The sequence below is a fragment of the Toxorhynchites rutilus genome, chromosome 1 (assembly GCF_029784135.1).
Source record: "Toxorhynchites rutilus septentrionalis strain SRP chromosome 1, ASM2978413v1, whole genome shotgun sequence".
In the NCBI taxonomy this organism is placed as follows: Eukaryota; Metazoa; Arthropoda; class Insecta; order Diptera; family Culicidae; genus Toxorhynchites; species Toxorhynchites rutilus.
The window spans coordinates 41,488,733-41,503,527 of NC_073744.1; the positions used below are offsets into that span (position 1 = coordinate 41,488,733).

At 38.9% G+C, this 14,795-nt stretch overlaps 1 protein-coding gene across 4 annotated transcripts in view; it reads right to left on the reverse strand.

Moving 5' to 3' along the window:
- LOC129775591 (elongation of very long chain fatty acids protein AAEL008004) overlaps nt 1-14,795 on the reverse strand; it is a 108,309-nt gene that overhangs the window by 36,869 nt on the left and 56,645 nt on the right. For all 4 annotated transcript variants that reach the window (XM_055780524.1, XM_055780497.1, XM_055780506.1 and 1 more), the window contains one exon: nt 10-200. In XM_055780524.1, the coding sequence (XP_055636499.1) occupies nt 10-200 (191 nt within the window). The remainder of the gene's footprint in view (nt 1-9; nt 201-14,795) is intronic.

Below are 14,795 nucleotides of genomic sequence, written 5' to 3' on the forward strand. Positions count from 1 at the left end.
GAAACTTACCTCGTAAAATATCCACGTACTGAAGACAGTCTGAAATAAGTTATATACAACTAGAAAATTCCTAAGATCCAAGGGTTTTCGTTTCTCCATCAGCTTTGGTGCTAGCGATTTGCTAAAGTATGCGTAGAATACGCACAGTGCGAGTGTGGGTAGCGGTGAGGACATCATCGGCCAGTCTGCTATTCTGGGATCTGCGACATAACGGGACGAAAACAGAAAAAAAACAGTCAAACTATTAGTCAAGTTCACGATCACTGGGTCAATCCGATTAGCAAACACTAAATAGATACGGTGGGTTAATATATCACAAACATTCACACGCGCTCACAATGTAAGAGGTCAATTGAGGGACCCCCACCCATTATGTTCCTCAGTTACTCTTTACCTATTTGTGCACCATCATTGTACCTTTTGTATGTAAATTTCCTGACTGGCCAGTATGAAAAATTTAACAATGCATTTTTCGCTTACGTATTGTTTTTTTTTCTTTCTTACTTATGAATTCAAAACGACGGATGATTGCGGGGCGACTGAGTGAACGATCGACCAAAGCTCGTTGACATTTTTTCGTACAACCGTTTTTATTTCGTGTGTGTGCGTCGGGTGTCTTCGTAAATGGATTGGTTCGCGACGTGCGGAAGGAAAGTTTTTGTCGTGTGTTATTTTCGCCATATCAGTCATTCCCATCTTCGGAGTGAGGTGCTTTTTGGGAGGTGACAGTGCTTTGACACTCGATGTGATTAGTTGTGCTATTGTTGGTTGGTTAGAAAGATACTCAGAAATGTTTGCGGAATGCGACTTGATGGATAATAATTGAATAATTCTTGCAAGCAACAGAAATTATTAAGGTTGAACACGGGAAAAAATCAAACAAGAAAACCGTGGGGTTTTATGCTTATTGCAAGATTATTGTTTCGGCCTTACATTTCATTATATCCCATTGCGCGATCTTTGCCCAGAACACGACCCGTAATCTTCTGCACCTTTTGATTGTCCACTTTTTTGAATTCCTTCTTGTCACTTGCAACCTCCACCCATTCTTCTTCAGTTTGTTTTCCACAATTGTCCATTATATATCTCTCGGTTTTATCTCCAGGGAACTAGATTGCACTCATTCCTTGGGAACTAGGGTAGGGTAATAGATCTTAGATTGTCCGATTTAAGGTGTTTTCACTCAACTAGTAAATGCAAATCAATTTTTTTTCATGAAAATCACATGTAGTCAATACGTTGTTGAAAAGCCCCAAGTCTCTAGTTGCTAATACAGGTCGGACTCGATTATCCGGAGTATTGATTTTTTTTTTCACTCCGGATAATCGAATTCTCCGGTTAATCGAGTCAAAACTTTTTTTTTCCTTTATTTGTTTTTTTGCATGTATTTTTCGTAAAATAAAAGAGGGATTTGATTTCGGATTCATCCCCTTAAAGTCAGAAAACACCTTTCTCACACGAAAAAAAAAATTTATCCAGTTTCTCTCAGGAGGTGATAGACGATCATATTTGATGAAAAAAATCCTCCTACGCATATGTTCGAATTTCAACAATGACCGAGTTACAGAACTTTTTTTTTGTTTCGGACTCTATTGCTTCAAACTGGCTCTACATTAAAAAGTACGCTACGGAAGACGATTCTGATGCTTTAATTTGAAAGATGAGAAAATTTGGTACAAAATTGTATATAATCAAATCACATATAATCGAGTCTGTGTATAATCGAGTCCGAACTGTACTGTATTCTATTAGTCAAACCATTTCATTTGAATCCAATATTGAGAGGATTGCAAAAAAATACATAGTCGAGCATTTTGTGGCGACGACCTTTCCGAATCTTTGTTGTTCATAGTGTAGTGTATTGTCCAAATCAAGCCACTCAGCCATTTTTTTGCGGTGGCCAAATTGAATTTTTCGAGATCATGGAACACGCAGTTTTATGATGACAGTAGAATTAAATGTATGTTCCAAATTTCAGATCAATCGTTCAACAGGAACGGGGTCAATTTTCTATTAATGTGGGACAACCCAACAAACATTCAAACATACATAGAAACAGGTCAAGCTGAATGAAACCATTCAAAAAGCAATTAGTTGTTTGGGGACTGCGGCCATCTTGAAATTGGATTTTTCATTATCTGCTATGTTCTACTAGTCGAGAACTTTTTTGGGATACATTTTTGGGCATTTTTCATAAATAACTACTAGTCAAGCCTTTTCATTTGATACCCATATTGATGGGGTTCTGAGAAAATAGGTAAATCGCCATTTTGTAGTGGCCGCCATCTTAGATTTGCATTTTTCATAAATAACTGTATTCTACTAGTCAAGCCCTTTCATTTGATATCCATTCTGATGGGGTTGTGAAAAAAATATATATGGCGCCATCTTGCGGAGGCGGCCATTTTGGATTTACATTTTTCATAAATAACTGTGTTCTACTAGTCAAGCCCTTTCATTTGATACCCATATTGATGGGGTTCTGAGAAAATATGTAATCCGCCATTTTGTAGTGGCCGCCATCTTGGATTTGCATTTTTCATAAATAACTGTATTCTACTAGTCAAGAACTTTCATTTGATACCCATATTAGCTATTCAATATAGAATTATTATACAAATTATTCAAAATTTCCGAAAATAAAAAATAAAATACTTCGGATAATCGAGTCTAAAATTCCGGATAATCGAATCCCGGATAATCGAGTCTCCGGATAATCGAATCTTCGGACAATCGAGTCCGACCTGTACTACAAATAAGGCGTTGAAATTATTCAAATTCTTGTGTTTTTAAACGATTTTTCCCAAAGAGAAATTATGATCATGGTTTGTCTGGTTTTAGAGATCACCATTTTTGAATGAAAAAATTCAAATTTTCATGTAGATTTTGAATTTTTCATTGCTTGAGTTTACTGTCATCATATTGATCCATTCATAATTTAGGATTTCTTCAGAATATTGCCTTTTCTTGAGCATTTTAAAAGTGTTCACCTCAACACACTCAACATGGAGAAACTTTATTTCTGCTATGAGCGAAGGACATCATAAGCCAACTGTAGCGCACCAAGCGGGTGCCATAGAAATCAAGTGGACAAAACAACATTAGTGAATCATGATCAGAATTGAGGTCATCGAAATGCATTAATTACATGATTTAGCTATGCAAATTTGATACAGATGGCGTGCAACCATGATGTTTACAATATTTGTTAGTGTTAAATACACGAAAGGTCTGAATACGTGCCGAATAATCATCTGGTGATTGATTAAAAGTTAGCTCAAATGGAGGGCGCATTGACACCAATAGAAGGTGGATTTTATAACCCTTTGAAACATGTGAATCCGTAAAAATATACTTTAAAATTACTGTAAATCATGAAGAAGACAATTCCATTTGTATGTTTTGAAACATACGAAAACCTGATTTGACACAGGTGCGCTGAATTAGAGCATTCAGAAAAGTGGACAAACCAATGATCTAGTCTTCTTTGAAAAAGTATCACACTAGTGAAAGTATTGGATTTTGTTTTCGTAGTTGACCCATTCCAGTGTCACGTGGCATCGTTCTGACTCGCTAAAACATGTTTTTTTCTCGTTTTCATGTATAAATCACTCGATTCCAAATAGTAAACGATATTAAAATTGAGAAAATTTCGTACGACAATCTTCAGTTCGAGAATATTTTACAGTTGAATTCGTTTGTTGCCAGCCCAATACTTTTGTGACGTGACAACACCACAAATAAACTTTGTTCTATGATTTGTCAACAAAAGATGAACGGTAAATCCTGTATATTCAGTTATTCAAAAACTCGCAAGAACATTGCAAAAATCGGCTTTCGTTTTGTGATGTGACAACACGCTCTGTGCGAAAAAACCGTCTCCACAAAGCGTTGTCACGTCACACCGAATTTCACCGCATTGTAACAAGCTATATACTATCGTTTATGTTTTTCATTACTCTGAATACTTCTCACTTTCCTCTGAGATCTTCCCTTCCTCTTTCAAACATCCATCCTATAGAGGAATGTGGTCCTAACGCGGCCGGTGATCTTGAACCTACCCCTCTTTGTATCTCGCGAACGGTATTTTTCCTATCGAATAGTGTCAAATGAAAGATTTCATAATGCTGGCAATTTGATAATTTGGTGACTTTTTTCTAGCTCTCTTTATTCTAGCGTTCTAGCGCAATTTAGCGTATTCATTGCTTCAAAAAATAGAGTAAAAATATTTTTGACCTGTATGCAAAATGAGTTCAATGTTCTTTTAGATTGTGAATCATTGCGAAACAAGGCAGTTTTGATTGCTTGTGGCATGTTAATCAAAATAAGCTATATTAATTGAACCCATTTGTTACCTGTAATACACGGTATGCCGTTGTTTGGGAAAAGTCGGGGTGGTCCTAAACCGACCTCCAGTTTTTACATCGTGATTGTTTAACACGTTCACTCTGGCGCTTACCATCAATGGCTAGCAAAAACCTGGCTCATCGAGTGGTGCTCACAACAGGGAGAACGCATTTGATTTTGCTATCAGAAACTTTTGATAAACTCTTTGTATGCATCCGTGTGCATGAGCGCGTACCTGTGGAGGGGCGTTTATATTTGCGTGTTGAAGATGACTTTAATTTCGACGTTGAATTAATTGTTGACCGTTGACGCTTGCGTGTGCATTAGGGTGCCAATGAATGTATGGGAAAAAAATCGACCCTAAAATTTCAAAAAGTTACCCTATACGAAATGTTCACCACCTCAAAAAAACACTCTATGCCGAATTTCATCTCAATCGGACATAAGGGAGAGTGGCGCAAGGCGGTCAAAATTTGAGTTTTTTGAAAATCAAAAAATCACCCACGGGGGAAGTAAGGAAAATCGGGTTTTTCAAAAAAAATGTTTTGATGCCAAATGTCTTGAAATTGCATAAAACGTCGAGATCTACTGTCATCTCGATTTTTTTTTGTCAAAAATTGGCATTCTGGAAGTACGAAACGAAAAGTATGGTTTTAGGTGCCAATAGAAATAGTTATCTCGATTTTTCATTCGGAACTTGCTACGATAACATACCCTATGCAAAATATTAGCTCATTCGGACTTCATTTACTGGTGTCGCAGACGTTTTTTTTTTTTTATTTAAATCGTTTATTTTTACAGGCTCAGTTACATAGGTTTAAAGGAGCCGAACTCCTTACTGTATTGTTACTAGTATATAAACATTTTTCCTTAATTCTAATGTTAATAATATAGGAAACCGATTACTCGCGGTCAACTCGAGTTTAGAAGGGTGACATATTTTCTTCAGGAAAAGGAGGGGATATGAGGATATGTTGACAATGATCACACTCACACTCTCAATCACACTCTCAATCACACTCATCACACTCAATTCTTAAACCTATCTTATATCTAATATGTATTTACATTTCATCTTATTCTTAAGAAGGGATCCGATCTCTCACAAAGGAAAAGGAAAAGGAAAAACTAAGGGTATAAGGACAATCACACACGAAGATCGATAGCTTTAAGGAATACATATATTTGGGACATGTAATCAAGGTCTAACCGAGCCAACACGTCTCTCACCGGCACATTGGGCTGCCTTCCTCGGGCCCGAAGGGTGACTACTAAATTCGATCTGGCGACAAGATACAGCTCGCACGACCAAACAACGTGCTCGATGTCGTGGTAACCTTGGCCACAAACACAAAGATTGTTGTCGGCAAGATTAATACGAAAGAGTAGCGCATCTAACGAACAGTGATTGGACATGAGTCGAGAGAAGGTGCGAATAAAGTCCCGACTCAAGTCCAGACTTTTGAACCATGGTTTGAGGCTAACCTTAGGGATAATCGAGTGGAGCCACCGGCCCAATTCATCTTCGTTCCATTTGCGTTGCCAGTTAACTATGGTATTTTTGCGGACTAAAGAATAAAATTCATTGAAGGCGATTTGACGCTGATATATATCGCCTTCAATTGCACCTACCTTTGCTAATGAGTCAGCCCTCTCATTACCCAGAATTGAGCAATGTGAAGGGACCCAGATAAAGGTAATGACATAACAGCGTCTGGATAAAGCACTCAAAATTTCTCGTATTCTCTCAAGGAAGTACGGCGAGTGCTTTTCCGGCCTCACTGAACGGATAGCTTCGACAGAGCTAAGACTATCCGTTACAATGTAATAGTGTTCAACAGGTCGTGAGGCGACGCTGTCCAGCGCCCAGTGTATCGCTGCCAATTCAGCAATATACACTGAGCAAGGATTCTGAAGACTGTGTGAGGTGCTAAAAAATTCGTTGAACACTCCAAATCCTGTGGACTCGTTTATAGTGGACCCATCAGTAAAGTACATATTATCACAATTGATACCCCCATACTTTTCATCGAAGATCGTTGGAGCGATCCTCGATCGTTGGTAATCTGAATATCCATGGATATCTTGCTTCATGGACAGATCAAAATGCACAGAGGAATTGATGTAGTCAGGGAAACAAACACGGTTGGGAATATACGAAGAAGGATCAACCTGCATGGAGATGAATTCATGATATGAACTCATGAATCCGGAGTGAAAATTTAGCTCGATCAGCTGCTCAAAATTTCCGATCACCAATGGGTTCATGACCTTACACCGGATGAAGAACCGAAGAGATAATAAATTGAAGCGATCTTTTAGTGGGAGTAGGCCTGCCAAAACCTCGAGACTCATGGTATGCGTTGAGGGCATACATCCCAACGCGATACGGAGACAAAGATACTGAATTCGCTCGAGTTTAATGAGGTGTGTTTTGGCAGCTGTTTGAAAACAGAAACTGCCATACTCCATCACTGAGAGAATAGTTGTTCGATACAACATTATAAGATCTTCGGGATGGGCTCCCCACCAGGTGCCGGTAATTGTACGGAGAAAGTTTATTCTTTGTTGACATTTTTTACTCAGATACCTAATATGGGCCCCCCAAGTACATTTAGAGTCGAACCAGACCCCAAGATACTTGAATGACATAGCATGAGTGATCGGTTTACCCAAAAGTTGAAGCTTTGGTTTTGCTGGTTTATGCTTCCTAGAAAAAACCACCATCTCTGTTTTCTCCGTGGAGAATTCGATCCCTAGCCCAATGGCCCAGGTTGAAAAATTGTTCAAAGTATCTTGTAAGGATTCTTGCAGGTCGGATTCGTTTGATCCTACGACAGACACCACTCCATCATCTGCAAGTTGTCTTAGGCTGCAATTTTGTGTAAGGCAATTGTCAATGTCGCTTACGTAGAAGTTGTACAAAAGGGGGCTTAAACATGAGCCCTGGGGGAGGCCCATGTAAGAGACCCGACTTACTGCCGAATCTCCGTGAGAAAAGTTCAAATGTTTCTCACAAAGCAAGTTATATAACATATTATTCAATAGAGGCGGCAGACCCCGAGATTGTAATTTGTCTGACAAAACCTCTATTGAAACAGAATCAAAGGCCCCCTTTATGTCCAAGAATACTGAAGCCATTTGTTTTTTTTCGGCGTAAGCCATTTGAATTTCTGAAGAAAGCAACGCAAGACAATCATTCGTCCCCTTGCCCCTGCGGAACCCATATTGTGTATCTGAGAGTAGGCCATTCGTTTCAACCCATCGATCAAGGCGAAACAAGATCATTTTCTCCAACAATTTCCGTATACAAGACAGCATTGCTATTGGGCGGTACGAATTGAAGTCGGACGCGGGTTTTCCGGGTTTTTGAAAAGCTATAACTCGTACTTGTCTCCAATCATCTGGAACAATATTATGCTCCAGAAACCGATTGAATAAGTTCAACAAGCGATGTTTCGCCACATCAGGGAGATTTTTCAGCAAGTTGAACTTAATTCTATCCGATCCCGGAGCAGAATTGTTACAAGAAAGGAGAGCAAGAGAGAATTCTACCATCGAAAACTCGGAATCAAGATCGCACCTATCTTGTGGTATATCTCGAATAATTCTTTGCACTGGAGCGGAATCGGGACAAACCTTTCGTGCAAAATTAAAAATCCATCGATGTGAATATTCTTCGCTTTCATTGGATGAAGAGCGATTTCTCATGTTTCGAGCCACTTTCCATAATTTTTTCATTGACGTTTCTCGTGATAAACCTCCCACGAAATTTCGCCAATAAGCACGTTTTTTCCCTTTGATCAAGTTTTTAAATTGATTTTCAAGGTCCAAATACGTCTGAAAATTTTCAGGGGTTCCACGTTTCCGAAAAGCTTTAAATGCATTCGATTTATCTCCATAAAGCTTGGAACACTGGCCATCCCACCATGGATTGGGAGGCCTTCGACGAATAGTGGAACCTGGGATGGGTTTCGTTTGAGCGCGAACCGCGCTGTCATATATCAAACGAGAAATGAAGTTATACTCCTCCAATGGAGGCAAACCATCTCTGGAATTGATGGCTAGAGCAATCGCGTCCGCATATTTTTTCCAGTCAATGTGTCTTGTGAGGTCGTATGCCATGTTTATAGATTCAGAAGAATTCAACCCATTGGTGATAGAAATTTTGATTGGCAAGTGGTCACTACCGTTGGGATCCTGGATTACATTCCACTTGCAATCTAACGATAGTGAATTCGAGCAAAGCGAGAGGTCAAGAGCACTTGGGTTAGCAGGAGGTTTAGGTACACGTGTTGTTTCCCCAGTGTTCAAAACGGTCATATTGAAGCTGTTACAAAGGTCATATATCAACGATGAACGATTGTCTTCGTACTGTTCCCCCCAGGCAGTTCCGTGAGAGTTGAAGTCTCCCAAGATTAATCGTGGCTCAGGAAGGAGTGAGCACATGTCAACAAGTTGCTTGCGGCTAACCGCAGCTCTCGGAGGCCAATACAAGCTGACTATACAGAGGTCTTTGCCTCTGATGTTTGCATGACAAGCAACAGCTTCGATCCCTCCAATAGGTGGAAGGTCAATTCTAAAAAATGAGTGACACTTATTGATCCCCAATAGTACCCCTCCGTATCTGTCATCGCGGTCCAAGCGTATTATATTAAAATCGTGGAAAGAGAGATCATTTTGAGAAGAGAGCCAGGTTTCGGATAGAGCAAAAACATCACAATTGAGTTTATGAATTAGAAATTTGAATGTATCCAATTTAGGCATAAGACTACGACAATTCCACTGTAAAACAGTGATATCTCCGACCTCTCTATTTAAATTAGACATCAAGAGAGATAATCATTGCAAGGAGGGGCCATGTTTGCATCAATTGCTGCAAAATTGTCTTTAGTACTGGAAGCATTGCGGTGACAATGGTTCTGATGGAGTCGGAAACATTAAAACACGTGAAGATTTGATCCACAAGGTCAGACAACTTTATAAATCCCGATTGGGAAGTTGAACTTGACGGAAAAACAGGGACAGTTGGGGTTTTTGATGTCCCCTCGAGTGCTGGGTCGTTCGAAGGTGAACTATTACCACGGAGGCCAGGAGGGACCTGATTTTGCTTATCCGCTGCACTCGATTTTTTGGGCAAGCTAACAGGGGGTATCACCGGGGGGACTTGTCCTTGAACTTTGGGAGTGGTCACATTTTTGCGCCGGGGAATCCCTTGAGAAATAAACGGCGTGCCCCCGTTAGCTGTATCCGCTTCCATTTCGTCAACTGGCAACGTAGCGAAGACATTGTGTGTATTGATTGGTTGTTGTTCTTGAGCCAGTGGAGAAGCGCCCTTCAAAATTTCTGCGAAAGTGCGTTTAGAGCGTTCCCTCAAAGAGCGCTTCTGTTTCTCCCAGCGAGCCTTGTATGTTTCACAAGCTGAGAGCACGTGTGGGGATCCCCCGCAATATGGACACTTATGCTCAGTCGCACTGCAGGATTTCCCCTCATGTTGTTCTCCGCAAGTGGCACATCGTTCTTTATTGGCACAATAAGCAGCCGTGTGACCAACTGACTTGCACTTTAGACAAGTCATTGGCTTTGGAATAAAAAGTCGCACGGCTAACCTCAATTTATCTACCATCACGTAGTCAGGGAGAGCTGAACCAGCGAAGGTGACTCGAAACGAGTTGGACGGCGTAAATTTCTTTTCTTCTCCTTCATGGGAGACTGTTCCGAGCTGGCGGCAACCCAAGATCTTAACAGTCGTCGAGGGCAGTTTTTTAAAACGGCCGGTACCTTCACTCGTAATGTATTCGCACGTCAAGCCCGTTTCGGTTATCACACCCTCAATTTCGACTATGTGAGACGGTATGTAGACCCGATACTCAATTGTAAAATGCTGATCGACAACAATCTTGTTTGCGTCTTTTCGATCATTCACGACAACTCGCAATTTGTTTGGTCTAACCTTCGAAATTTCCGAAACGGAGGTATACCTTGCCAGATCTTTCGCGATCTGCATGACTCTCAACGCCTTTCCATTTGGCTTAGGCCTGAAGAAAACAACCCAGGGACCAGTTCCGGGCGCATCTTCTGGATAGACCTTTACACGGGGAGTGGGAATAACAGGGGGGGAAGGCGAGGACGGGGATTGAGAGTGGGAAGGCGAAGGTTGAGAAGGAGCGGGAAGAACAGAGGGAGAAGACGAGGTTGAAGGTAGAGTGGGATCGTTAAGGGCAGATGGGAGATTTGCTAGTTTTTTGGAGGGAGGCTTGGTAGGGTTAGCTGACTCGTCCCCAGAAGAAGTATCTTCCGTATTTGGAACACGTTTGAGTGACTTTTTTTTATCCGTTAGGAGGGAACTAGAGTCAGAGACCTCCATATCCGAAGGTCCCCCACTCTCTGCCATTTTAAATTTTCACTTATATTCTAAGTATTTTTTTAAACAATATTTCACAATAAAATAATTCACAAAAAAAAAAAAACTTATAATTATTAAATATTTTCTCTCAGTATATTTAATGTTATTCACCTATGAACGCACTCCAGTGCAGATGAACGGGAGCGTGCTGAAAGCTCGTTGGTGGTGGGAATGTGCCTACGACACCACTACACACAGTCGTCGGTGAAAGCTTACCCGCACTGTCACTGTTGGCACGATGACTCGGCGAAATCTCCAATGTCGGCCAAGCAGCGACAAAACAAAAACCAATGCTTGGCTTTCCGAGGATGAAAGCCTTTATCCACTTGCAGGCAGGGCACTTCACTCACTATCCAGATAGCGAAATGAACTCTTCAGCGGCAAAAAAACAACAATCACGCGGTAACCGATAACGGAACTTGGACGCGACTTTCCTTCGTCTGGTTACTTCGGGCAATCGGAGAAGGTCGCAGACGTTAAAATTAGAGTTTTTAGAAAACAGAAAAATCACCGGAAAGCGGAGTTTTAAAAAAAAATTTCGATGCCAAATGTCTCAAATGACACGTCGAGATTTACAGTTATATCAAGAAAAAAAAGTCAAAAATTGATTTTTCAGGCGAAAAAACGACCAAATGCCAAAAAAACATTTTTTTTTGACAAAAAAAAATTCGAGATAACTTTTTTTTTAAACCTTGATTTTCGATGATTTTTCGTAACGTTTGTGACATCAGTAAATGAAGTCCGAATGAGCTAATATCTTGCATAGGGTGTATTATTGTGCGAATCAACATTTCGTAGTAAGTTATGAATGAAAAATCGAGATAACTATTTTTATTGGCACCCAAAACCATACTTTTCGTTTCGTACTCCGAAAAAAACCCAGAATGCCAATTTTTGACAAAATTTTTTTTCGGGATGACAGCAGATCTCGACATTTTATGTAACTAAGACATTTAGCATGAAATAAAAAATTCGAAACTCCCGATTTCCCCCTTGGGTGACTTTTCGATTTTCGAAAAACTCAAATTTTGACTGCTTTGCGCAACTCTCCTTTAAATTCGATTGAGCTGATATTTTGCATAAGTTGTTTTTCGAGGTGGTGAACATTTTTTATTTGGTAACTTTTTGAAATGCGAGATGACCATTTTCATTGGCACCCTAATGAGTATACTATGATACACTATGAGTTTTTTTTTAATATTTTCTTTTCCAAGCTATTGAAAGTGTCGCGAAAAAAACTACGTCTTTAGCCATAGCTCATATAGTGAACCAAATAGGGATTCAGAAATATTACCAAATTTTCTAGTTAGCAACAATACTTTTCATAGCGCTGGTGATAAGAATTGGGGCTCTTTTCACGATTACACGAATACAATACAATAATATATTCTAGGAAAATTTTAAAATTGCTAAAAAATCACATAAAGTTGGAAATTAAAAAAAAATTTATTAGATATTTTCGTACCGCGCAGTTCTTGAAATACTCTGAAAAAAGATCACCAATAGCAACACATATAATAAATACACAAACAAATCAGTATACATATTTAAATATAAACTAAACCTTCAATGGGTCTCAAAATCAAAACTTAGATTTTTTTGTACCGCACAACACTGTGAAAATTCTCAAAAAAAAATATCCAGAAAAGGTGCAGAATCAAATTTAAATACGAATTAGAGTAGTAGTGAACCTCTAGATCCCCCAAAAGAAGTTTCAATATTTCAAGATTTTTTTTTATTACTTAAATTTTTGATGATTTTTTTTGATAATATTTCTCGATACACCGTTATAAGATGCACTTTCAGTATTTTTGACGTAGGACTACGTCTTATATTAAGGGTGCCAAATCAGAAAACAGGTCACGTTTTTATGAATTAAAATTAATGATAATAACTATTTTTTGTTGCGAACGGATTTTAACGATTTGCATACCAATCGAATCGGAAACAAATCTTTTTTGTATTGTTTGATATGCTATACATTACAATCTCATCTGTATATGGTTTAAATTTATGAAAATTGGAAGCATTCCCATTTTTCAATACATTTGTGTACTTTCCCGAACAGAGCTGTCAATAACGAGCAACTTATGCAGCCGCTAGAATAGAAACAGTCGGAGACGAAAGAATCGTTGGATTGCAAGTCTCCGTAAATAAAGGAAAAGAAGAATAATAGAAACAACGAAGGGGGATAGCGAAAAGAGAATATTTGCGAAGTAAACTCCACCCTTGCATATGCTTTATGTTTCCCCTCGAGCTGTGAACGCTAGCGAATATTTCACTTGAAGTTTATCGTTACAACTGTGTGCAACAGTTAGACGCGTGATTGATGCTTGTTGAACGGCGATGCACGGAAGATGCCTCTCGTTGAATATTCAGTTTCTTTTGTATGACTGCTCCCCATAAGAGAGGGGGAGAAGTGTCGAATCACAATTAAAACATTTCTTACCCCCTAAAACCCAACATGTCAAATTTGGTTCCTTTTCCTTGTTCAGTTCTTGAGTTATGCTGAAATTTGTGTTTCATTTGTATGGCAGAACCCATATGGTTTGTATGATCTCGAGCTAACATAAGAACCTTCCCCGGCCTCGAAAACCGCTACATTCATGTTTTTACGTCGATCGGTTCAGTAATTTCTGAGTCCAGAAGAATCAGAAAGACAGACAGACAAAAATCCATTTTTATATACAGCCATTCCATGCCAAACCGATATACAGGGTATATCTACCCGATATACAGGGTACAGGTAACCGATATACACATTTTACTTTCAAAATTGTCCGTTGTATCGAATTGTACGTTATATCGAAGCATAATAAAGAACTCAGAAACGTAGCTTATATTACTTTATTGTGTTGCTATTTGAGTAAGGTTAATGAATAAATTTAACTAAAAGACGAAGCTAACCTTTCTCATGATGTTTCCCTTCGTACTGGTGATCCACAAAACAATTGTACTTCGGGATTGATTAAAAGTACAAATCAAGTTTTAGTATCAAAATACAGATAATTTATTGTTCTTTCAGAAAAATAATATTCAAAAAATTATTCCTTTGGACTTTGAAAATGTGTACGTTATATCGAGTGACGTTATATCGAGGGAACGTTATAACGAGGGTACGTTATATCGAATTTTCCCTGTAGTGGTTCTTAGATTTTCGCGAACATTCGTAAATTACAATCACAACTTTTTAAGAAATTCTGTCATAACGTGTCATAATTATTTTTCTAATTGAAACTGAAAAGCAGTCGAAATGACTTGCTTGGGCAATTAGTGCTAGGGGGGGGCCTGTCTGGAAGGTCGAAAAATAATGAAATTCGGAGCGCATTTTCCAGCCACTAAGTTCTACATTATTTTCCGATTTGGTTGCATCCTGATACTAATGAAAAGATAGACTACTTGCGGACTGCTCCTCTTGACGGTACGTTTGGTTTAATTGTATTTTTTAAGCAATATCGCCATACGAAAGTCACTTACAAGCAAACGAACGTGAATTTGAGACTCAGGGTTCTCAATTGATCATTTTTGTTTGTTTCCGCACAACAATCAACAAGTAATGGAAATCCAGATTCTCTTCTTCCACAGGCACTTTGCTGCTCGCAGTAAGAAACATTGGACTATTTGTGCTATTAATAACACAACTCTGGAAGTCTCATATCGACGTCATTCGTTCGACTGACATTCGGTCCAACTAAACAGTGAAACAGAAGGAATACTCTTACTCCGAAAAGAATATAGTGTATAATGATATTATGTATGTATCGATAAGATGAATACGTTCTTTAAAATAAATTTGGCTTTGTTACTGCTGTAAATGTCAAAAAGACTAAATCATTTTAATGAATGGGATGAAAAATATTACAGAGTACTAAGTTTGTTCTAATTGAATCTAAAGCTAAAACTCTCTCAGGAAATAACCTTCCCATTTACAGTTTCGATAGGCAAAAAAAACAGAACCTAATACAAATCAACTGCTAATAATATATACAGGGTGGGCCATTTAAAGTGGAAGGATTTGTTTTTGCAATAGCAAAGTAAAGAA